This window comes from Hippopotamus amphibius, chromosome 8 (assembly GCF_030028045.1).
Source record: "Hippopotamus amphibius kiboko isolate mHipAmp2 chromosome 8, mHipAmp2.hap2, whole genome shotgun sequence".
NCBI lineage: Eukaryota > Metazoa > Chordata > Mammalia > Artiodactyla > Hippopotamidae > Hippopotamus > Hippopotamus amphibius.
The window spans coordinates 146257333-146282714 of NC_080193.1; the positions used below are offsets into that span (position 1 = coordinate 146257333).

The window sequence follows — 25382 nt, forward strand, 5'->3', positions numbered from 1 at the left end:
AAAGGTGTGCCCTGTACCACCAGCGCGGTGGACACAACCTCACTCACATCCTAGCGCTGCTGTAAGCAGTGCTGCCGGGAGCCCGCGCCGGGGCAGTGGCATGAAGGTGATGGGGGTTTTGAGGGTGCAGAGGACGGGACAGACACCTGAGGGGGCTCAGGTGTGTCCTGCCAGGTAGGGGGCGGGGCTGTCCCAACAGGGTGGCCTCGGCCTGCAGGGCCACTGCCTCTGGCCAGCCCGGAACTGTGGGTGGCGGCCCCCCAGTCTGCAGGGCCCACTGTCCTCCGTGGGAGCTGGCGCCCTGACTGGGGGGCAGGCTGGAGCGGCCCTGTCCTGCCCCTCGGGGATCCGTGCCCCTCCCTGGAATGCGCCCCACCCCACCCCACCCCGCGGCACAGGACCTGAGGCCTCTCTGTGCTGAATTCCAGGTGTGCGTGCGCTGAGCTGCTCATGTGACTGGTGGGGGAGCTGAGTGGGGACAGCACCCCCACACCCCTGCCCTGGGGCTCAGCCTTCTGCACCCCTGCTTTATGCCTCCCCCCCCCAACCCGGGCTTGCGCCAGGGGGCCTGGAGGTGGCATTCTGCAGAGGCAGCCCTGTCCCGGTGCCCTGCGCTGAGGGCCGCACGGCGCCCCCTAGGCCCAGCCCCAGCCCTGGTCTGCGTCCCCACCGCAGGAGCCCCCCATGTGGCGTGCCCCCTCGCGGGGCCCGCCGCCCACACCCACTCCGTGCAGGAGAGCCCACCGGCCGCGAGGCCTGTTCTCCTGGTGCCCAGCCCCCCAGCCTCCCGCGCCCTCCCTCTCCCTCATGCCAGCCCCTCCCCACAGGTGAGCACCTGCGGATCTGCCCCCGGGGCTACACCTGCTGCACCAGCGAGATGGAGGAGAACCTGGCCAACCGCAGCCGGGCCGAGCTGGAGACCACGCTCCTGGACAGTGGCCGGGCCCTGCAGGCCGTGCTGGCCGCCCAGCTTCGGGGCTTCGACGGTAAGGGGGCTCCGGGCCACGGGACGCTCCCGGTGGGGGGCTGGGCACCTGCGGGCCTCTCCCGGTGAGGCGGGGTCGGGGGCACGTGGTGGCAGGAGGCTGCCCGCCCCACGTGCAGGAGCCCAAGCGGGGGATCTGTGAACTCTGGAGTCATCTGCAGGCCTCTTTGTCCACCCGGAGGCCTGCACATTTGGGGAGAGCCAGCCTGTCCCTTCCATCGGCCCCTCAGAGGGGACCCTTTGCTTTCCAGGTGGCTGCCTGTCACCTGGAGCTCTCCTACGCACCTGCCAGGGACAGGCCTCGCGCTGGCCACCAGGCGGCTTGGAGCCTGGGAGCTCAGCGTGAGGACTGAGATCAGGGTGGGACGGGCTTCAAGGTGCTGGGGTTGGGGCACAGGGAGCTTGGGGCCCCTGCCGCGGCCCTGGGGCCTCCAGGGCCGCTGTGTGAGTCGTCTGTTCCCGGCCCCTCACCGGCGCTCTGGCCATCTGGGCCCCTAAACAAGGGATGGTGGGATGATGTAACTGACAGTGGGCACCTTAGAGGGGATGGCGGGTGCTGGCGGGAGAGTCTCCAGAAGTGACAGCTGACGTCAGACCCTACACAGGCATCCATTCAGGACACTCATTTCTGTTAAAAGCCGTTCCTCATCCGCTTCCAGGCCCACTCGTTCCCCCCTCCCCCAGAGAGTCTTCTCCACCTGCCTCCCTTGGTGCCACCTCCCACCCCACCCCCAGCCCCGCCCCCACCGTCGGGCCTGGTCTGGTGCCTCAGGAGCAGCCCTTACCAGGCCGCCAGCAGCAGGGGGCCTTGGTCTGAAGTGCTCCTGGGACCTGTGTCTGGTGGGGCCTTGGGTGGCTGTGTTCCAGCACGCGGGGCCCAGGCTCTGCCACCACACCCGCCACACCATCAGCGCCTGGCTCAGAGCAGGACCTGCTCAGTCGGTGGGGGTGGGCGTGGGATTGGAGGCTGCGAGAGGGTCTCCTGCCCCAGCCAGCCCTACAGCCCGAGGCCTTGGGTGGGGTGTGTGTGGGCACTGGTCCCAGGGCCGCAGTCCTGATGCCCACCACACCTCAGAGCAAAGCTGACCGGGCCCTGTGTTTCTGGACACCTGAGTTTAGGCCTGTGCTCAAAGGGGTGGACGATGTTGGGGGCCCCGTTCTCAGCCCACGGGGCACAGAGGCATTTCCTCAAACCCATAGGGGTCCGCGGCCCACACTCACACCTGCCGTGACACCCCCCATTGAGGACTCTGGGTGTATCCCGAGGGCTGCAGGAGGCCCTCTCCAGGCCCTCGGGCTGCTGGCTTCCAGAACCAGAGGGAGGGCATCCGAGAGAGAAGGATGGAGACAAAGGGCAGGAAGCCCAGGAGAGACTCAGAGACAGGCGGGGTGGAGCGTGGACGGAGGCACACCCCCAAGGCGGCCTGAGACACCCCGGGGGAGGGGGCCTGGCTGGGTGACAGACAGGCAGAGGGAGGGAAGGAAAGAGAGCTGCTAGGAAGGAGAGCCAGCAAGGGTCACCCCAGGCCTTCTTCACACACCTCCCCAGCCCCCGCTGGTCCCACCCCGACTCGGACCCACCCCGACCTGCCTCTCCGCGGCAGCCGGTGATCGCACTGGGGCCCTGAGGCACGGTGTGTCCCCTGCCCAAGGCCCAGCTCAGAAACAGACCCCCGAGACCCCGGGCAGGAGGGCGCGTCTCAGCAGCCGTAGAGCGTCGGGGGTCCCCGAAGGAGCCCCCTGAGTGCCCGTCGGGCCGCCACAGCGCGCGGGGTGGGCGGGGGCCCCGGGAAGCCTCACGCCGCCCTCCCCGTGCCAGATCACTTCCAGCGCCTGCTGAACGACTCAGAGCGGGCCCTGCAGGAGGCCTTCCCCGGCGCCTTCGGAGAGCTGTACACGCAGAACACCAAGGCCTTCCGCGACCTGTACGCCGAGCTGCGCCTCTACTACCGCGGCGCCAACCTGCACCTGGAGGAGACGCTGGCCGAGTTCTGGGCCCGCCTGCTCGAGCGCCTCTTCCGGCAGCTGCACCCGCAGCTGCTGCTGCCCGACGACTACCTGGACTGCCTGGGCAAGCAGGCCGAGCCGCTGCGGCCCTTCGGGGAGGCCCCCCGCGAGCTGCGCCTGCGCGCCACCCGCGCTTTCGTGGCGGCGCGTGCCTTCGTGCAGGGCCTGGGTGTGGCCAGCGACGTGGTCCGGAGGGTGGCCCAGGTGCGCACGGCGGCCCCGCCCCTGCCCCACATCCCAGGCCCAGCCCCCCGGCCGTGGGCGGCTCGGAGGATCCAGGGTGTGCCCTCTGCTTTGGGCAGTGCCGGACAGGCTGGTCCTGGGCAGGAAGGGGAGGGAGGAGGGCCCGGGGCTGGACGCGGAGAAGGTTCTGGGATCAGATGGGCGGGAGGCAGGAGCAGAGGTGAGAGAGACGTGCGCTCCGGGGTGGGGGCGGCGGATGCCCGGCCCCAGCCGGCAGCTGTGTCAGGCCCACCCGTGCTGGGAGCGGGAGGGCACCAGCCTCAGGCCCCTACAGCCCTGGGTGTGAGCTATCTTCCCCGCACGCTGGGGTCCGTAGCGAGTGCCCCCCAGCCCCAGCCTGCGTGCCCTCATCTGCATGGCAGGCAGTATTCCCGCTTCCCTGGGAGGGTTCGTGACTGCAGGGTTCCAGGGAGTCGCGGCACTGTGACCGTATCCGTGACTAGACCGAGCGCCACAGCCAGCGCCTGTTCGGTCACCTGAGAAGAGACAGGGCCCCAGGAAAGGCCCCAAGGTCCCCTGTGGTCGGGGCAGCACCAGGCATCCCGACTCCCAGCTGGGGCCCCCGCCGCAAGGCTCCTTGCGGGGCCGCACGCCTGCTGCGGGGCTGGGCTCAGGCCGCTCTGGCTCCCCAGGTGCCCCTCAGCCCGGAGTGCTCGCGCGCCGTCATGAAGCTGGTGTACTGCGCCCAATGCCTGGGGGTGCCCGGCGCCCGGCCCTGTCCCGACTACTGCCGCAACGTGCTCAAGGGCTGCCTGGCCAACCAGGCCGACCTGGACGCCGAGTGGAGGAACCTCCTGGGTGAGCCCCCCCCGCCGGCGCCGCCTGCGGGGAGGGGAGTGCGCGGCGGGGGGTGCAGACCTGGGCCTGCCCGCTGCAAGGCGGGCGGGGGCCCCTGGGGCTGAGGGACAGGGTCCCTTCTTGATGTCCTGAGTGGGGTGTGATGGGGGCAGCTGCCCGGGAGGGAGCCCTGTGGGGTCACAGTTCCCATCCTCCCCCACTGAGTGCTCCACCGCGCACGTGTGCCAACACGTGTGTGACACGCGGTGGGCCAGCCTGTGCATGAGCTAACGTGTGCGTTGCTGCCGTGGGGTGGTCCGGCTGGCACGTGCCGACGCGAGGGGGGTCACCAGGCACGTGTGCCGACACACGTGCGCTGCTGTGCCCAACACACAGGGGTGACCTGAGGGGTCAGCGTGCTGCATGCCAACATATGTCAGTACTAACATGTGCTGACACACACGGACCGGCACACTGACGTGCTGAAACGTGCTCAAGTGGACACGTGATGGCATGACACAAGCCGACGTGAAAACGTGTGAGGTAACAGGCGTGTGCTGGGCCAGATGTAGATGGGCTGGCAGGTATACGCTTACACTCATGTGTTCAGCCTACATGTGCACCAACACACACAGGCGCTAACATTTACACGGGCTGGCCTGAAGCGCGCCAACGTGCACGTGTGTCATCTCATACACGCTGACGTGTACATGGTAGCACACGCGTGAGCCGGTGCCCACACACGTACAGACTGCGCCCGTGTGTGCTCATGTCTGTGCCAGACTCCATGGTGCTCATCACAGACAAGTTCTGGGGTCCAGCGGGCGCGGAGAGCGTCATCGGCGGCGTGCACGTGTGGCTGGCAGAGGCCGTCAGCGCCCTCCAGGACAACAGTGACACCCTCACAGCCAAGGTGCGGCGGGGGGCCGTGGGCAGGGGAGGGGTGCCCCGGGTATGGCCTTGGGCCCTTCCAGGACCCCGCGTTCTCCCCCCAGGTCATCCAGGGCTGCGGGAACCCCAAGGTGAACCCCCAGGGCCCTGGGCCTGAGGAGAAGCGGCGCCGGGGCAAGCTGGCGCTGCCGGAGAAGCCGCCCGCGGGCACACTGCAGAAGCTGGTGAGGGGCCCTCAGCCGGGCAGGCCCTGGGTGGGGGGACGGGGGGCGGCTGGGCCGGCGTGCCCGGTGGCCTGACGGCTGCCCTGCAGGTCTCCGAGGCCAAGGCCCAGCTCCGAGACGCCCAGGACTTCTGGATCAGCCTCCCGGGGACGCTGTGCAGTGAGAAGTTGGCCATGAGCGCGGCCAGCGATGACCGCTGCTGGAACGGGGTGGCCAAGGGTCGGTAGGTACCCCCGGCTGATCCCGGGCTCTCGCCGGCCCGTGGGACCGGCCGCTGTGCGCACAGGGCCGTGCGTGACGTGGGACAGCCCGCGGGACCCAGAGCCGGGACGAGGGCCGCGTCCTCGCCCTGTGCCGCTCCCCACAGCGGGCACTGTGCCCGCTGCACCCAGCCCACTGCCATGGGGCCCGCGTAAGCTCCTGTCGGGCCCGGAAGGCCCCTGGGGGTCTCGGCCATGCCGCCGCCCTGACGGTGGTGGGGAGCCTTTGCGGGCAGCAGGGCAGCGACCCGGGGCTGGTTTTCCCGGCCCCCAGGTACCTCCCCGAGGTGATGGGCGACGGCCTGGCCAGCCAGATCAACAACCCCGAGGTGGAGGTGGACATCACCAAGCCCGACATGGCCGTCCGCCGGCAGATCATGCAGCTGAAGGTCATGACCAACCGTCTGCGCGGCGCCTACAGCGGCAGTGACGTAGACTTCCAGGACGCCAGTGAGCGCGGGCCGGCGGCGGGCCTGGGGCGGGGGGCCCGGGGTGGGCGCGGGAACGCCGGGGAGCACCCCCAGTTGGGGAAGGGAAAGGGAGGGGGCCCTCCCAGGGGCTCTGAGGGCGCAGCTGCTGCCCAGGTGTGGTCACAGTGTCCTCCCGCCCCTCGTCCCCGGCATGCTTGTGACCCGGCCAGGATGTCCACCCGGCCTCGGCAGACCCGGGGGGGATCGAGGTGCCGTGGCCAGCGTGGAGCTGGCGTCCCCGGCCCAGGAAGCCCACGTGGAGGGATGCGGCCCTCGGGGTCCCCAGGGCAGGCGGGACGGGCCTGCCGGAGCCTCCTCTCCTCCCCAGGTGACGACGGCAGCGGCTCTGGCAGCGGCGAGGGCTGCCCGGACGACGTGTGCGGCCGGAGGGTCAGCAAGAAGAGCTCCAGCTCCCGGACACCCCTGACCCACGCCCTCCCCGGCCTGTCGGAGCAGGAGGGCCAGAAGACGTCGGCCGTGGGCCGCCCCCAGCCCTGCATGTGCCTCCTGTTCGTCCCCATCCTCACCCTGGTCCTCTCAGCAGCCGGGCCCTGGTGGCGGTAACTGCCCCAGCCCCAGGGACCGAGGCCAAGGACTGACTTTGCCAAAACTCACACCAGACGAATATTTAACTCCCTCGGCCGAGCGGCCCCGGGGCGGGGCAGGAAGAGTCGGCGAGGGGCCGCGGCTGTGACTGTGCCAGGGGCCGGGCGAGTGCCTGGCTTTGCCAGCCACCCTGGCTTTTAATTTTGTATGAGGCCCTCAGGTCAGCCAGGAACAGTGTCCCCAAAAGCCATGCATTTCAGGGACCTTGGGGATGCCGGTGGCTGTCTCATCCGCCAGCTCCTGCACCGTCGCAGCAGCACTGGGGCCTGTGAGGAGGTGGCCCGAGCAGTGTCCTGCCGGAGTGCGAGCCGTGCCTTCCTCTCCCGCCTGCCCCGCTGAGCACCTAGGGCTCCAGGTGTCTGACAGCCAGGCCCACTCCTCAGCACCCGAGAATCCCTGAGAGGGTGTCAGGGTTCCCGCCATCCAGGGTCTAGCAGGGCCTTTGAGGTCGTGCATGAACCTTGACCCCCTCTCCCCCCAGAGCCACCTCTGGGCTCTGCTCTCAGCTGCGTCTGTGCGGGGCGGGGTCGTGGCTCCTGGCCGTCCACGCAGGCTCACGGCCCACACAGGCACTTCTCCTGCCCTTGTCCTGTCCCCGTCCCCACCCAGACCCAGGGCAAGGTCCCAGCTCAGGGCGACACAGGCCAGGACTGCAGGTGACCCCTGGCCGTCACCTGGCCGCAGGGATGCTGTGTGGCTGGTGAAACTTCAGCTCAGGGCCAGCGAGACCCAGCTCTGCAGGCCGGAGGGACGTCCCTTCCCTGACCCCACCAGCTGCAGGGCCGGGGTGCTGTGACAGTCAAGGGCTTTTCCAGCCGGGCACCATCTGCAAGCGCTTCCCATCCTTCTCACCGAGAGTTGCTTTCTCAGCTTCTCCCAAAAAGCTTTTGAGGATCCCAGGCGACCTTCTGTGGCCCTGGGATCTGGGCGCAGCCCTGCTCACTTGGGCTGTCCAGGCCTCTCCGTGGGCCTGGGGGCCCCCCTCCTGGGCCTTGCCCGCTGCAGGGCCTGGGGAGGGGCTGGCGCCCTGCCAGCGAGGGACTCAGGCAGGGGAGGCTGGGCTGTGGCCGTCCGGGGGATGCTGAGCCACCGTGGCCGGGGACAGCGGTCCCAACCCGCTCCCGGGCCCTGAGACGGCTGCTTAGTACTGCTTTGCTTTTCCTCACGGAGTTGGGGGGGCCTGGCCACTGCTCAGAGCCTCTGGGACGTGCAGGGCCCAGGGCCGCAGGCTGCACCCCGCCAGGCAGCCAGCCCACAGGCACAGCCACCCCATCGTCAGCCTGTTGTGCCGGGACCGGGGGCTGGGCCCGGGGCCTCCTTCCCTGCAGGTGGGGGCCCGCTGGACTCTCGGGGGCTCTGGGGCGGTGACCACCCACGTGCCAGGACAGCCACCCTCGTGTGCCCGTGGATGGCCGCAGAGCAGCCTGCACTCTGGCCCCGCCCCACATGCGTCTCTGGAAGGGGTGGCCCTGCCATGGTCACTGGCCAGGCCTGCTGTGCCCTTGTGCTGCACGGTGTCAGCAGGTGACGTGTGTCCTCAGAGTCCTCGGTATGAATAAAAGGCTGGAGACCGCATGTGGCTGCAGTGATCCCACCCTCCCCCCACCCCGGTGGCGCGTGTGCTGGGAGCTGTGCGCAGCAGGTCCTGGCTGGTTGGGAGGTTACGCGGGGCTCAGACACAGATTGTGCCTGGCAGCGTGGCCCGCAGCTGCAGAGTGCACATCCCTCCCCTGGCGCGGTCTGCCCACTGTCCACCCCCACCCCCCTGCTCTGGACAGACACATCCGGACACGCGTCCTGGGAAGGTTCCCGTTACCGGTTCCTGCCACGTAGCCTCAGAGACACCCAGGAGGCCAGAGCACGGGGACCAGTGTCATCCCGAGGTCGGGCCTGGCAGGACATCCTGATGGTCCCGTCAGCCCCCGTGCCAGGGAGAGCCCTGCCATGCCTGGCATCTCGCCAGAACAGGGTCCCCTGCCCAGCCATCTGCCCTCCCCCCACCCCCCAGCAGAGTCCTGCGTAATCCTTGAGTGACGCTGCCAGCCCTGCCCTTGCTCCCAGGATGCTCTGCAGCCCCGCCTGGGCACCGGCCTCTGCAGCATCCCACCACAGATGCTGCAGCACAGGCACGAGCCACAGAGTTCTCTTTATTTGGGTGTTGCAGCCCGCACGGGCCTGCCAGGCAAACATTCAACAAAGCCTCTGTCACACAGGGCCCTGGAGTGCTGAGGGCCCATGGGGCTGTGACCCTGGGTCCCATGAGATGAGGAGCAGGGTCCCCAGCACTGGGGGGCTGGGCGGTGCACCCTGGAGGAGGATGGAGCTCCTGGAAGGGGTCCTGCAGGTGTCGCAGCTCCTGCTGGGTCCAGGGCGCAGCTCAGGCCTCCCCAGACTCCAGCTGGGCAGCAGCTGCCTGCTCACCCGTCCGCCCCTCCGTGGGTCCTGGGGTGGTCCCCGTGCCAGCTGGCCCAGCCCCTCCCGGGAGGCGAGGGCCACAGTGAAGGCCTTCCTCTCTGGGCGGGCGGGGAGGCAGCCTGCGGGGTTACCAGAGCCCTGTGTAGGCAGGTGGGTGCCCGACGCTCACTCGTGACTGTAGGTGGAATATAAGCACCTCGGCTTGCGTGCCAGCCTCAGAGTCGCAGGCTTCTGTGGCTCGTTGCCAAGTTGCTTCAAGGGTTTCTTTATGAGCAGAGGTGGACACGTTTTCCCTGTTGGGGGAAAGGAGGCCACAGGTGAGGCAGGCATCCGGCACGGGACAGCGGACGGAGGGGTCAGGAGCAGGAAGGGAGGGGGCCCACCTCGGGGGCCTCTCTGCCTGGTCCCTGGTCCCTGGAACACTGGGCCTTCCCGGCCCTGGGCCAGGCCCAGGACTTCCCTTGAGCTCCTGAGCTCCCCAACCCTAAGTCCCTAGTGAATAATGGAAGGATTAGAACCAGGGTCTCTGTCCCTACTAGAAAGGAAGACACATGATAAATCACCTTAGAGCCATCAGCGATGGAGCGCAAAGGTAGGATCCCAGGAGACCCAGCAGACCCTCCCTCTGCACAGCAGGGACTCCTTCCAGACAGGACCCCCCCCCCCCAGAGTGAAACCTCAGTGACCCTAAACATTTCTCTCCTTCCTGAAAATAAGAACAGGAACCCTCAGAGTTCCTAGCATAAACCCAGTTCTATACCCAGCCTGGGGAAGCAGAGAAACGCACCAGAAGAAAACTTAGATATCTAAGGTCTCAAAATACAGAGCAGCATCAACCTGGGGAATCAGACTGTCCTGACGTGAGATTACCAAGAAACAGGAGAAAATATTAAGAAATGTCTATTTTGAAGAGGTCACAGCAACATGGTAGCCTCAGGTGAAATGACCCACTTCCCGGCAGACGTGTCAAAACGTTGGGCAAAATCAAAGTATTTATAAAGTCCTCAGCTACCTGAGGTCACAGGAGAGCTAAGCTTCATGTACGTAAAAGTCTCTGTGTGGCCTCAGTGAGTGTGTGAGTGGGGTAGCCCTGTGTGGCCTGGTCTGTGGGAGGAACGAAAAGCTCCCCTGCTGGCCAGTGGGGGCCAAGACAGCTTTGCTGCCAGGGCTCTGAGCAGAAGCATCTCCCAAGAGCATCAGAATCCCGCGGGTCCTCAGCTGACAACAGACAGGAGCAGATACAAAAGCACCCAGAGAGCTGGCCCAACGTAAGGCAGAATGTGATTTCCTCAGGGAGAGAGGGAATAGCCAACCCCCAGCAATATAGCAAAAAGAAAAAAAAAAAAAAAATATATATATATATATATATATATATGTTTTTCTATATAAACACATATATAGCAAATTTTAAAATTACAACATGCCTAAAAGTACCCACCACCCAGAGAGAGTACCCCAAGAGCATTAGATAACAGGGAGGCTGGAATAGTCTGTAAAGTAAGTGCTGTGTGTGGCAGCCACCAGTGCACCCCAGAAGACGTGGCCATGCTCAGTTCAAACCCAGCTCTTCCACCAAAGCCACTGGGCACACAGGCTGCACAGGGACGTCCCACACAAGGACATGCCTTCAAAACCAGCATAGGTGACTGTTTTGCATAATTTCAAAGAGACAGAGAAGTCAAACAAAATGAGACAGAGGAACGTGTTCCAAACAAAAGAACAAGATAAAACCTCAGGGGAAAAAAAACTAATGAAACAGAGATAAGTCATCTACCTGATAAAAAGTTCAAAGCAATTGTCCAGAAAAATGCTCACCAAACTTGGGAAAAGAATATAGGAACACAGTGAGAATTTCAACAAAGAATTAGAAAATACAAAGAAGAACCAATTACAGATGAAGAAGACACTGAAATGAAAAATACACTGGAGGGAATCAACAGCAGACTAGGTGATACAGAAGAACACATAAGTAACCTGGAAGACAGAATAGTAGAAATCACTCGATCACAACAGAAAAAAAATTATTTTCTAAATTTTTTTCATATCTTTATTGGAGTATAATTGTTTTACAATGTTGTGTTAAAACAAAGTGAATCAGCTGTATTTATACATATATCCCCATATCCCCTCCCTCCCACGACTCCCTCCAACCTTCCCTATGCCAGCCCTCTAAGTCATCACCCATCATCAAGTTGATCTCCCTGTGTTATGCAGCAGCTTCCCACTAGCTATCTATTTTACATTTGGTAGTGTACATATGTCATTGCTACTCTCTCACTTCGTCCCAGCATCCCCTCCCCCTCCATGTCCACAAGTCTGTTCTCTACGTCTGCATCTTTATTCCTGCCCTGCCACTGGGTTCATCAGTACAGCTTCTTTAGATTCCATATGCATGTGTTAGCATATGCTAAAAAAGCTTTTTTAATGAGGAGAGTTTAAGGAACCCCTGAGGCAACATCAAGCATACTAACATTCACATTATAGGGGTCCTAGAAGGAGAGGTGAGAGAAAGGTGGCAGAAAATGTATCTGATAAAATAATGACTGAAAACTTCCCTAACCTGAAGAAGGAAACAGACATCCATGTCCAGGAATCACAGACGGTCCTAAGTAAGATGAACCCAGAGAGACACACATGTAGATATATCATAATTTAAATGACAAATGGTAAAGAGAGAAAATTTTAAAGGCAGCAAAAGAAAAACAAAGAGTCACAAACACGGGAACCCCTATAAAGCTATCAGCTGATTTTTCAGCAGAAACTTTGTAGGCCAGAAGTTAGTGGTGTGATGTATTTAAAGCGTTGAAAGGCAAAAACATACAACCAAAAGAACTCTACCCAGCAAGATTATCATTCAGAATTGAAGAAGAGAGAGAGTTTCCCAGACCAGCAAAACCTTAAAGAGATTGTCACCACTGTACCAGCCTTACAAGAAATGTTAAAGGGTCCTCTTTAAGCAAAAGAGAAAAGGCCATAACAAGACATAAGAAAATACATGAAAGAAAAAAATCTCACTGGTAAAGGCAAAAATATATAGTAAAGGCAGTGGATCAGCCAGTGAAAATTTAAGCCAGTACAAAGGTTTAAAGACAGAAGTCATAAAACTAACTATAACTACAATGAGGACTTAAGAGATGCACATAAAGAGGTAAAATATGACACCAAAAACAAAACATGGAGTGGGGGAGTCAAAAATGTAGAGTTTTTAGACTGTGTTTGAACTTAAATGACTACCAACTTAAAACAAATCAGATAGATGGTAGATGGATATAGAGATATATAGATAGATATAGGCATAGACATATAGAGACAGAGATATATATGAACCTCATGGTAACCACAAACCAAAAACCTACAATAGATACATGCAAAAAAGAGAAAGGAAACCAAAAGTAACATCAAAGAAAATCATCAAACCACAAAGGAAGAGACAGACTAAAAGAAGAAAAGAGCAGAGAAGAACTACAAAAACAACCAGAAAACAAGTAACAAAGTGACAGTAAATACATAGCTATCAATAATCACTTTAAATGTAAATAGAGTAAATGCTCCATTAAAAAAGACATTGCATAGCTGAATGGATTTTTAAAAAAAACCTATCCTTATGCTGCCTATAAGAGACTCACCTCAGAACTAAAGACACACACAGACTGAAAATGAAAAGATGGGAAAAGATATTTCACGCAAATGGAAACAAAAAGAAAGCTGGAGTAGTAATACTCATATCAGACAAAATAGAATTGAAAACAAAGTCTATAACAAAAGACAAAAAAGGCATTATATAATGATAAAATGATTAATCCAAGAAGATGACATAAAGTTTATAAACATATATACACCTAACATAGGAGCACCTAAATACATAAAACAAATATTAAGACATAAAGGGAGAAATTGACAGTAATACAATTACAGTAGAGGACCTTAACACCCCACTGTGTCAATGGACAGATCATCCAGACAAAAAATGAATAAGGAAACAGTGGCCTTAAATGACACATTAGGCCAAAAAGACTTAATAAATATCTATAGAACATTCCATCCCAAAACAGCAGAATACACATTCTTTTCAAGTGCACATGGACCATTCTCCAGGATAGATGACATACTAGGCCAGAAAACAAGTCTCAACAAATTTATGAAGATTGAAATCATATCAAGCATCTTTTCTGACAACAGTGGTATGAAACTAGTAATCAATTACAGGAAGAAAACTCGGGGGAAAACATGTAGAGACTAAACAACATGCTACTAAAAAAAAAAAAAAAAAAAAAAAGTCCATGAAGAAATCAAAGGTAAAATAAAAACCATCTTGAGATGAATGAAAATAGAAACACAATGTTCCAAATGCCATGGAATTCTGCAAAAGCAGTTCTAAGAGGGAAGCTTATAGGAATGCAGGCCTATGTCAAGAAATAACAACAGGAGGCTGGTGGGGGACCTGAGACCCAAGGAGATGGGAGGAACTCCGGAGCAACTGGGTAGGACCTGGGGGAAGTCAGGGGGGCAGAGAAGTGGAAGCCAGACAGGACCGGTGCCCCTGGGGGGTGGCTGGGTGAGAGGGGAGATTCCCACCTGGAGACCCTTGGGGTCTAGGGGGATCAGGAAACCACATCTGGGTTTCACCTGCCCAGGTGGCCAGGAAGTTCCTGGGCCTGGGAGCATGCTAGGATCCTCAGCGGGGTCCTCCACCCTCCAAGGCCCCCTCCAGGCTGCCTGGGTCCCAGGGGTGTAGGAGGGAGGAAGGAGGGGCAAAGAGGTGGAGAGGCAGACTGGTTGTGGGGGGGAGGTGAGAGGGCGTTTCCCCTGCCCTCTTGGCCAGGGAAGCCAACGGGGCTCTTGGGCCTGGTCCTTCACTCTCCAGGCCCCCCTTCTGGCACATGGGTCCTAGGGGAAGGGGGGGAGGGGGTGGGGGAAGAGGAAGAGAGGCAAACAGTGGGGGTGGGAAGGGATTTCTCAAGATTGGAAGAATAGGGGAGGCACCGCCGGGTATTTCTTCCAGGCAGATCCTCCACCTTCCAAGGCACCCTCCAGGCCATTGGTCCTAGGGGTATAGGAGGGAAGCGGTGGGGGGAGAAAAGGAGAGGTGGAAGGGGGAAGGGACCCTCTAGGATCAAAGGATCAGGGGAGAAGTGGAAGGCATTTCTGCTGCATCGGAGTCTGCTCTCCTGCCTTCCAGTGCCCCCTCCAGCTGTGAGGGTCCTAGGGGAATAGGAGGGAGGGGGTGGGGAAGAAGAGAACCCAAGGGGGAGGACCCTTAGAGATTGGAGGACTGGAGGAGGTGCCTAGCATTTCTCCCACCAACTCAGGCACAGGGAGCCTGCTAGGTACCTGGACCTGGTCCTTTGCCCCCAGGACCAGAGGGATTCCTGGGACCCTCTGCCTCATTGGGCCTAAGCCCCATTCCCCATCACCCCCAGGGCCTTTCCTAAGCGTAGGCCCTGCCCACTTCCATACACTCCCCCCACCTGTGTCTAAGCCCCACCCCCAGAGCCAAGGCCTTTTCTGGCTTTTTTTTTTTTTTTTTTCCTTTTTTCTTTTTTCTACATTCACACTTTGGCTATTGTAGTTGTTTTACCTCCCAGGTGTTGCTCCATCTATTTTTTAAAAAATTTTTCTAACACATCTGTTAGTTTCCTATTCTTATTGTATTTTTTGTCTTCCTATTGCTCTGCTGTTCTACTTCTTCTGTTCTTTTCTTTTTCTTTCTTTTTTTTTTTTTCATTTTCCTGCTCCACACGGCTTGTGGGATCTTGATTCACAAGCCCAGGGTCAGGCCTGAGCTCCTGAGCTGGGAGCTCTGAGTCCAAAACATTGGACTAACAGGGAACCCCAGTCCCCAGGGAATATTCATCAGAGCGAGGCCTCCCAGATCTTCTCACCTCAACACTAAGACCCAGCTATACTCAACAGCCTACAAACACCAGTGCTTGAAACCTCAGGCCAAACACCCAGTGGGACAAGAACACAATCCAGTCCATCCAAAGTGGGAGGGAAATGAGAGGACAACAAAATATATCAGAGATGAAGGAACAAGGTAAAAATACACAAGACCAAATAAATGAAGAGGAAATATGTAACCTAGCTGAAAAAGAATTCAGAGTAATGATAGTAAAGATGACCCAAAATCTTGATAACAAAATAGAGAAAATATAAGAAACAGTTAATAAGGACTCAGAAGAACAAAGAGCAAACAAACAGTAATGAACAACAAAATAACTGAAATTAAAAATACTCTAGATGGTATAAAGAGCAGAACAACTGAGGCAGAATAACAGGTAAGTGAGTTGGAAGATAGAATGGGGGAAATAACTGCCACAGAGCAGGAAAAAGAAAAAAGAATAAAAGAAAGGAAGACAGTCTCAGAGACCTTGGTGACAACATTAAGCGCACCAACATTCGAATCATAGGCATCCCAGAAGAAGAAGAAAAAAAGAAAGAGTCTGAGAAAATATTCCAAGAGGTTATAGTGGAAAACTTCCTCAACATGGAAAAGGAAATAACTAATCAAGTCCAAGAAGCGCAGAGAGTCCCATACACAATAAACCCAAGGAGAAATACACCGAGGCACATATTAATCAAACTAATGACAATTAAACACAAAGAAAAAATATTAAAAGCAGCAAGAGAAAAGCAACAAATAACATAAAAGAGAAAATCCATAAGGATAATAGCTGATCTTTCTGCAGAAACTCTGCAGGCCAGAAGGGAGTGGCAGGATATACTGAAAGTCCTGAAAGAGAAAAACGTACAGCCAAGAATACTCTACCCAGCAAGAATCTCATTCAGATTTGACGGAGAAATCAAAAGCTTTACAGACAAGCAAAAGTTAAGAGAATTCAGCACCACCAAATCAGCCTTACAACAATTGCTAAAGTAACTTTTCTAAGCAGGAAACACAAAAGAAGGAAAAAACCTACAAAAAGAAACCCAAAACAATTAAGAAAATGGTAATAGGAACATACATGTCAATAATCACCTTAACTGTAAGTGCATTAAATTCTCCAACCAAAAGACACAGACTGGCTGAATGGATACAAAAACAAGACCCTTATATATGCTGTCTACAGGAAACCCACTTCAGACCTAGAGATACACACAGACTGTAAATAAGGGGATGGAAAAAGATATTCCAAGCAAATAGAAGTCAGAAGAAAGCCAGAGTAGCAATACTCATATCAGAAAAATTAGAATTTAAAGTAAAGACTATTACAAGAGACAAGGAAGGACACTGCATAATGATCAAGGGATCAATCCAAGAAGAAGATATAACAATTGTAAACCTCTATGCATCCAACATAGGAGCACCTCAATACATAAGGCAAATGCTAACAGCCATAAAAGGGGAAATCGACAGTAACACAATAATAGTAGGAGACTTTAACACACCACTTACATCAATGGACAGATCATCCAAACAGAAAATAAATAAGGAAACACAAGCTTTAAATAACACATTAAATCATTTGACTTGATATTTATAGAGCATTCCATCCAAAAACTACAGAATACACGTTCTTCTGAAGTGCACACAGAACATTCTCCAGGATAGATCACATCTTGGGTCACAAACCAAGCCTCAGTAAATTCAAGAAAACTGAAACCGTATCAAGCATCTTCTCTGACCACAATGCCATGAGATGATATCAATTACAGGAAAAAAACTGCAAAAAATATAAACACATGGAGGCTAAACAATATGCTATTAAACAACCAAGAAATCACTGAAGAAGTCAAAGAGGAAATCAAAAAATATCTATAAACAAATGACAATGAAAACACAACAACCCAAAACCTATGGGATGCAGCAAAAGCAGTTCTAAGAGGGAAGTTTATAGCAATACAGTCCTACCTCAAGAAACAAGAAAAATATCCAATAAACAACCTAGCCTTACACCTAAAACAATTAGGGAAAGAGCAAAAAAACCTGAAAGCGAGCAGAAGGAAAGAAATCATAAAGATCAGATCAAAATCAATGAAAAAGAAATGAAGGAAACAATAGCAAAGATCAACAAAACTAAAATCTGGTTCTTTGAGAAGATAAACAAAATTGATAAACTATTAGCCAGACTCATCAGGAAAAAAAGGGAGAAGACACAAATCAACAGAACTAGAAATGAAAAAGGAGAAGTAACAACCAACACTACAGAAATACAAAAGATCATGAGAGACTACTAAAGGTAACTATATGTCAATAAATTGGATAACCTGGAAGAAACGGATACATTCTTAGAAAAGTACAATCTTCCAAGACTGAACCAGGAAGAAATAGAAATTGTGAAGAGACCAATCACAAGCACTGAAATTGAGACCATAATTAAAAATCTCCCAACAAACAAAAGCCCAGGGCCAAATGGCTTCACAGGTGAATTCTATCAAATATTTAGAGAAGAGCTAACACCTATCCTTCTCAAACTCTTCCAAAATATAGCAGAAGGAGGGACACTCCCAAACTCATTCTATGAGACTACCACCACCCTGATACCAAAACCAGGAAAAGATGTCACAAAAAAAGAACATTACAGGCCAATATCACTGATGAATATAGATGCAAAAATCCTCAACAAAATGCTAGCTAACAGAATCCAACAGCACATTTAAAAGATCATACACCATGATCAAGTGGGGTTTATCTCTGGAATGCAAGGATTCTTCAATATATGCAAATCCATCAATGTGATACATCATATTAACACATTGAAGGATAAAAACCATATGATCATCTCAATAGATGCAGAAAAAGCTTATGACAAAATTCAACATCCATTTATGATAAAAAAAAAAAAAACTCTCCAGAAAATGGGCATAGAAGGAAATTACCTCAGCATAATAAAAGCCATATATGACAAACCAACAGCCAACATCATCCTAAATGGTGAAAAACTGAAAGCATTCCCTCTAAGAACAGGAACATGACAAGGGTGCCCACTCTTACCATTATTATTCAACATAGTTTTGGAAATTTTAGCCATAGCAATCAGAGAAGAAAATGAAATAAAAGGAATCCAAATTGGAAAAGAAGTAAAATTGTCACTCTTTGCAGGTGACATGATATTATACATAGAAAACCCTAAAGACTCTACTAGAAGACTGCTAGCACTAATCAATGAATTTAGTAAAGTAGCAGGATAAAAAAATTAATGCACAGAAATATCTCGCAATCCTATACACTAACAATGAAAGAGCAGAGAGAGAAATTAAGGAAACTCTCCCATTTACTACTGCGACAAAAAGAATAAAATACCTAGGAATAAACCTGCCTAAGGAGGCAAAAGACCTGTATGCAGAAAACTATAAGACACTGATGAAAGATATCAAAGATGAAACAAACAGATGGAGAGACATACCATGTTCTTGGATTGGAAGAATCAACACTGTGAAAATGATTATCCTACCCAATGCAATTTACAGATTCAACGCAATCCCTATCAAATTACCAACCGCATTTTTCACAGAACTAGAATAAGAATCTTACGATGTGTATGGAAATGCAAAAGACCCTGAATAGCAAAAGCAATCTTGAGAAGGAAAGATAGAGTTGCTGGAATTAAGCTTCCTGACTTCAAACTATACTACAAGACTATATTGATCAAGACAGTATGGTACTGGCACAAAAATAGAAAGGAAGATCAATGGAACAGAACAGAGAACCCAGAGGTAAACCCACACACATATGGGCACCTTATCTTGGCAAAGGATGCACGAATATACAATGGAAAAAAGACAGCCTCTTCAATAAGTGGTGCTGGGAAAATTGGACAGCTACATGTCAAAGAATGAAATTAGAACACTTTCTAACACCATACACAAAAATATACTGAAAATGGATTAAAGACCTACATGTAAGGCCAGACAGTATAAAACTCCTAGAGGAAAACATAGGCAGAACACTCTATGACATATATCAAAGCAAGATCCTTTTGACCCACCTCCTAGAATCATGGAAATAAAATCAAAAATAAACAAATGGGACCTAATGAAACAAACGCTTTTGCACAGTGAAAGAAACCATAAACAAGACAGGAAAACTACCCTCAGAATGGGAGAAAATACTTGCCAACAAAGCAACTGACAAAGGATTAATCTCCAAAATATACAAGCAGCTCATGCAGCTTAATACCAAAAAAGCAAATAACCCAATCCACAAATGGGCAGAAGACCTAAATAGACATTTCTCCAAAGAAGACATGCAGATGGCTATCAAACACATGAAAAGATGCTCAACATCGCTAATCATTAGAGAAATGCAAGTTAAAGCCATAATGAGGTATCACCTCACACCAGTCAGAATGGCCAACATCAAAAAATCTAGAAACAATAAATGCTGGAGAGGATGTGGAGAAAAGGGAACTCTCCTGCACCATTGATGGGAATGTAAGTTGGTATAGCCACTATGGAAAGCAGTTTGGGGTTTCCTTAAAAAACTAAAAATGGAACTACCATATGACCCAGTAATCCCACTCCTGGGCATATACCCAGAGAAAACCATCATCCCAAAAGAAACATGTCCCATAATGTTCATTGCAGCACTATTTACAATAGCCAGGACATGGAAGCAACCTAAATGCCCATCAACAGATGAATGGATAAAGAAGATGTGGTACATATATACTATGGAATATTCCTTAGCCATATAAAGGAATGAAATTGAGTTATTTGTAATGAGGTGGATAGACCTAGAGCCTGTCATACAGAGTGAAGTAAGCCAGAAAGAGAAAAACAAATACCGTATGCTAACTCATATATATGGAATCTAAAAAGATGGTACTGATGAACCCAGTGACAGGGCAAGAATAAAGATGCAAATGTAGAGACCGGACTGGAGGACATGCAGTTGGCGGGGGGTGAAGGGGAAGCTGGGACAAAGTGAGAGAGTAGCATAGACATATATACACTACCAACTGTAATATAGATAGCTAGTGGGAAGTTGCTGTATAACAAAGGGAGATCAACTCCATGATGGGTGATACCTTAGAAGGCCAGGACAGGGAGCATGGGAGGGAGTTACGGGAGGGAGGGGATATAGGGATATATGTATAAATACAGCTGATTCACTTTAGTGTACCTCCAAAACTGGTACAAGAGAATAAAGTAATTATATTCCAATGAAGAGCTTTTAAAAAAAAAAAGAAATAACAACAAAAAATCTCAAATAAACTACCTAACTTTCCACCTAGAAGATTAGAAAAAGACTAAACAAAGCCCAAAGTTAGTAAAAGGAAGGACATACTAAAAATCAGAGTCAGAAAAATGAAATAGAGACAAAAAAAGAGAAAAGAGAAAAGATCAATAAAAATAAGAGCTGGTTTTTAGAAAAGATAAACAAATTTGATAAACTTTTAGCCAGACTTACCATGAATAAAAACGAGTAGGCCCAAATTTTAAAAATTAGAAATGAGAGAGAAGTCACAACTTATATCACAGAAATACAAACTATCATAAGGAAATAGTATGAACAGTTATACACCAACAAATCAGTCTAGAAGAAATGGATAAATTCCTAGAAACATACAATCTTCCAAGAGTGAATCAGGAAGAAATAGAATATCTGAGCAGACTGACTAGGAGTAATGATTGAATCAATAATCAAAAAACTAACAACAAACAAAATTCCAGGACTAAATGGCCTCACAGGTGAATTCTACCAAACATTTAAAGAAGAGTTAACACCTATCCTTCTCTAACTATTCCAAAAAAAATTGAAGAGGAGAGAACACTTCCAAACTCATTCTATGAGACCAGCATCACCCTGATACCCAAACCAAAGACACTATAGAAAAAGAAAATTGCCAACCAATATGCCTGGTGAACAAAGATGCAAAAATCCTCATCAAAATATTATCAAACTGAATTCAACAATACATTTAAAGGATCATACATCATTATCAAGTGGGATTTATCCCAGGGATGTAAGGATGGTTCAATATCTGCAAATCAACCAACAGGAAATACCACATTAACAAAAGAAATGATAAAAACCTCATGATCATCTCAATAAATATCTAGCAGTAAAAGCATCTGACAAAATTCAACATCCATTCATGATAAAAACTCTCAACAGAATTGGTACAGAGGTATGGTATGTACCTAAAATCGGTATGTGCCTCAACATAATAAAGGCCATTTATGACAAACCCACAGCTGACATCGTATTCAATGGTGAAAAGCCTTTCCTCTAAGATCAGGAACAAGACAGGGATGCCCACTCTCATAATTTCTAGTCAACATAATATTGGAAGACACAGCATTCAGACAAGAAAAAGAAAGAAAAGGCATCCATACTGGAAGGGCAGAAGTAAAACTGTCACTATTTACCGGTGACGTGATACTATATAGAGAAAACCCTACAGACTCCACCAACAAACTATTAGAAATAATAGATAGAAATTCAGTAAATTTGCAGGATATGAAATTAATATACAGAACTCTGTTGCTTTTCTATACACTAATAATGAACTATCAGAAAGAGAAAACAATTCCATTTACAATCAAATCAGAAAGAATAAAATACCTAGGAATACATGTAACCAAGGAAGTGAAGAACCTATACTCTGAAAACTATAAGATATTGAAGAAGGAAAATAAGACTAAACAAGTAAACGGAAAACTACCCATGCCCATGGCTTGGTAAAATTAATGTTAACATGTCCATACTACCCAAAGCAATCTACAGATACAATGCAATTCCTATCAAAATACCAATGGAATTTTTCACAGAAACAGAACAATCACAGAATTTTAATTGAACTGCAAAAGACCCCAAATAGCCAAGGCAATCTTGAGAAAGAAGAACAAAGCTACAGGCATTACACATCCTGATTTCAAACTATATTGTAAAGCTACAATAACCGAAACAGAATGGTTCTGGGACAAAAACAGACACATAGACAGTGCAACAGAATAAAGAGCCCAGAAATAAACCCACTCACACATGGTCAAGTAATCTACAACTGAGGAAGCAAAAATATACAATGGGGAAAAGAGCCTCTTCAACAAATGGAGTTGGGAAAACTGGACAGCTACACGTGAAATAATCAAACTGGACCACCATCTCACACCATATACAAAAGTCAACTCAAAATGAATTAAAGACTTGACTATAAGACCTGAAACCATAAAACTAGAAGAAAACATAGGCAGTACTCTCTTTGACATCATCATTCTTACCAATATTTTTATGGCTCTGTCCCCTCAAGCAAAGGCAAGAAAAAAGCAAAAATAATCAAATGGGACTACATTAAACTAAAAAGCTTTTGCACAGTGAAGGAAACCATCAACAAAGTGAAAAGGCCATGTACTGAATGGGTGAAGATATTTGCAAATGATATGTCTGATAAGGGGCTACTATCCAAAATATATAAAGAACTCACACAACTCAATATAAAAAGAAATCTGATTAAAAAATGGGCAGAGGACCTGAATGAGCATTTTTCCAAAGAAGACAGGCAGACAGTCAACAGACATATGAAAAGATGCTCAGCATCCCTAATCAACAGGGAAATGCAAACCAAAACCACAATGAGATATCACCTCATACCTGTCAGAATGGCTACCGTCAAAAAGACAACATAACACGTGTTGGCGAGGATGTGGTGAGAAGGGAACCCTCAGGCACTGTTGGTGGGGATGGAAATTGATGCAGCCACTATGGAAAACAGCATGGAGCTTCCTCAAAAAATTAAAAAATAGAACTCTCATACAACCCAGCAATTTCGCTCCTGGGTATTTATAGTCCAAAGAAAGGGAAGACACTAACTGGAAAGATATTGCACCCCAACATTCAGAGCAGCAATATGCCAGACATGGAAGCAATCTAAGTGCCCACTGGCAGATGAATGGGCAAAGAAGACGTGGTGTATTCATAGAACGGAATATCACTCAGCCATAAAAAGGAATGAAATCTTGCCATTTGCAACATGAATGGACCTGGAGAGTATTATGCTGAGCAAAATAAGTCAGGCAGGGAAAGACAAATACTATATGTTTTCACTTTTATGTAGAAGCTAAAACACAAAACAAATACAACAAAAGAGATACAGACTCAGAGATACAGAGAACAAGCAAGTTGTTACCAGAGTGGAGAGGAGTAGGGGGAGGGGCAAAATAGGTGAGGGAGATTTACAACTAGTACAAGCTACTAGTTGTAAAATAAGTCATGGGAATATAATGCACAGCGCAGAGAATATAGTCAATATTTTACGATAACGGTGCAGTGTGTGATCTGTAAAAGTATCAAATCACTATGTTGTCCACCTGACACCAATACAATGTGTGAGTCAACTCTATGTCAATAAGTAACTACATGAAATCAGGTGCTGTGTGGTATCAGGCAGGGAAAAAAGAGAGATGGAAACCATAAGGTTAGAATAAGTGTATTTTTAAAAAGAAAACAGGAGGAAAAGTTTGGGAAAAGCACCAGGTGGCGCTGAGGCGGGACACGCCCCACAGGAGGCAGGTGGGCGGCAGCCCTGAGTCTGCGGGTGGCGGGGAGGGAGAGCAAGTCTTGGACCCAGCGAGGTGGGAGGCAGAATTAAGACCCCCCCCGAGATGAGAGCTCCCCTGCTCCTCCTTCACAGGCTGGCAGCCTGAACTCAGCCCCCCGGCTGCAGAAGCCCAGGCTGTCTGATTCCTTCTGCACGACATTCTGGAAAAGGCGAGTCTGTAGGAACAAGAGCCGATGGGTGCTGCCGGGGGTGGGGGAGAAGAGACCCTAAGACAGGCGGTGCCAGGCCGCAGGCTACTGTGTGGAAAAGAGAAAACGGGCCCCTGCTTCATATTATCAACAAAAATATACTTTGGACAGAGTAAGGAAGGGAATGTGGAAAGCGAGGCTTCAAACCAGAGAAGACAGCCCTGTGCGACCTAAGGACACAGCAGATTCTCCCAGGGCAAAGCCCAGAGCCACCAGGGGTGCAAGGGGCGACCACGGCTGCACTGACATTCAATCCAGCACGACAACGACCACGGACATGGGGAAATGCAGGCCACAGAGTAGAGAAGAAGCTCCTGCCATCAATAAAAAAGGCTATTTAACAGAAAAAAAAAGGGCGGGACAAAGATCACACACAGATGTAATTCACAGACGAGGAACTCGAAATGGCCAAAAGTAAAATATGGAAAATGCTCAACTTCACTCGTCATCAAGGAAATGCAGAGAGATTCCAAAGTGCCGTGCAGCGTGGTCTCACAGTGGAAGACTGTGAGACCACAATCCTTCCCGTCATGTAGGGAGATGCCAAAGAAAGCAGAACCCCGGAACGGAAGATGGGGGTGGCTTCCCTGCACCTCGGCCAGTTCTTAACAAGCCAGGCTTCAGATGAGTGTGACTTGGCGTGGGCACCTGTGTGGACACCTGCCCCACCTTGGGGGAAGGGGAGGTCAGGGGCTCCTTTTATTATTTTGTCGATTTTTTAAAATTTCCAGTGCTGCACAAGGTCAGGTCCAGGTTTTGTAGGTCTTTGAGGCTCTTATGGGGGATGGAGAGTGGTCTCTTTAAAAGCAAGAACACAGGGACTTCCCTGGTGGTGCAGTAGTTAAGAATCTGCCTGCCAATGCAGGGGACACGGGGTCGATCCCTGCTCCAGGAAGATCCCACATGCCGCAGAGCAACCAAGCCTGTGCACCACAGCTACTGAGCCTGCACTCTAGAGCCCGTGAGCCACAACTACTGAGCCTGAGTGCTGCAACTACTGAAGCGCACACACCTAGAGCCCATGCGCCACAACAAGAGAAGCCACTGCAATGAGAAGCCCGCACACCACAGTGAAGAGTGGCCCCTGCTCGGCACAGCTAGAGAAAGCCCACGTGCAGCAAGGAAGACTCAACACAGCCAATAAATAAATTAATTAATTAAAAGGAAAAAAACAAAAAACACAAACCACAAATGCAACTAAGCTGGGAGCCTCCCCAGGCTCACGGCCAGTCTCCAGCGGGTGGGAAGGGGGAGGGGCAGGTGCCCAGCTCCCCTGGCTCTGAGGGCAGAGCCCTCTCCAGGCCCACAGACTGGAAGGAAACCTGAAGCTCCAGTCACTGTGTTTTCTGGTCCTTCTCAGGACCCACCTCGCCCCCCACACCCCATCTCTCCAGAACACAGAACGCAGGCTTGTGCGTGGAACCCAGACACCCCCAAATTCCAGGCCCTTTGTCTCAGCCACCAATGTTCCAGGCCCAACGCCAGCCACCCCCACGTTCCCCATCCCGAGGCCTCCCCCCAGGCTGTGCCCCTCGCTGGCTCCCCGACTCCCCCCTTTCCCCGCTTCCTGGCCGTCTCCTCCCAAGGCTCCCCCCACCTCCCCTGGCCACCCCTCAGGGCACTGCCAACCAGCCTGGTCCCAACCACCCCCACCCCACTGCTGCCCCCTGCCCTCCTGCCCTGAGAACACGGGCTCCCCTCGTAGCATCCTCTTCGCCCGTTCCGCGCCGGCTCCTCTGCTCTCAGAGGGGCCCATCCACCCCTCTGCACCCCACCCCTCGCTCCGCCTCCCGGACGTGGCCTGCTCTGGGG

The 25382-nt window shown here is 51.7% G+C and overlaps 2 protein-coding genes across 14 annotated transcripts in view; one reads left to right on the forward strand and one right to left on the reverse strand.

Moving 5' to 3' along the window:
- The window catches only part of GPC1 (glypican 1), a 29272-nt gene extending 21236 nt beyond the window's left edge, over positions 1-8036 (forward strand). Inside the window, exons 2-9 of the mRNA XM_057746199.1 lie at positions 828-986; positions 2805-3196; positions 3868-4033; positions 4795-4925; positions 5008-5127; positions 5217-5350; positions 5662-5837; positions 6186-8036. Of these exons, the coding sequence (XP_057602182.1) occupies positions 828-986; positions 2805-3196; positions 3868-4033; positions 4795-4925; positions 5008-5127; positions 5217-5350; positions 5662-5837; positions 6186-6421 (1514 nt within the window). The 3' untranslated portion in view covers positions 6422-8036. The remainder of the gene's footprint in view (positions 1-827; positions 987-2804; positions 3197-3867; positions 4034-4794; positions 4926-5007; positions 5128-5216; positions 5351-5661; positions 5838-6185) is intronic.
- A 578-nt stretch (positions 8037-8614) lies between these two features.
- Positions 8615-25382, reverse strand: part of ANKMY1 (ankyrin repeat and MYND domain containing 1) — a 72048-nt gene continuing 55280 nt past the window's right edge. For all 13 annotated transcript variants that reach the window (XM_057744725.1, XM_057744726.1, XM_057744724.1 and 10 more), the window contains one exon: positions 8615-9171. In XM_057744725.1, the coding sequence (XP_057600708.1) occupies positions 9044-9171 (128 nt within the window). In that variant the 3' untranslated portion in view covers positions 8615-9043. The remainder of the gene's footprint in view (positions 9172-25382) is intronic.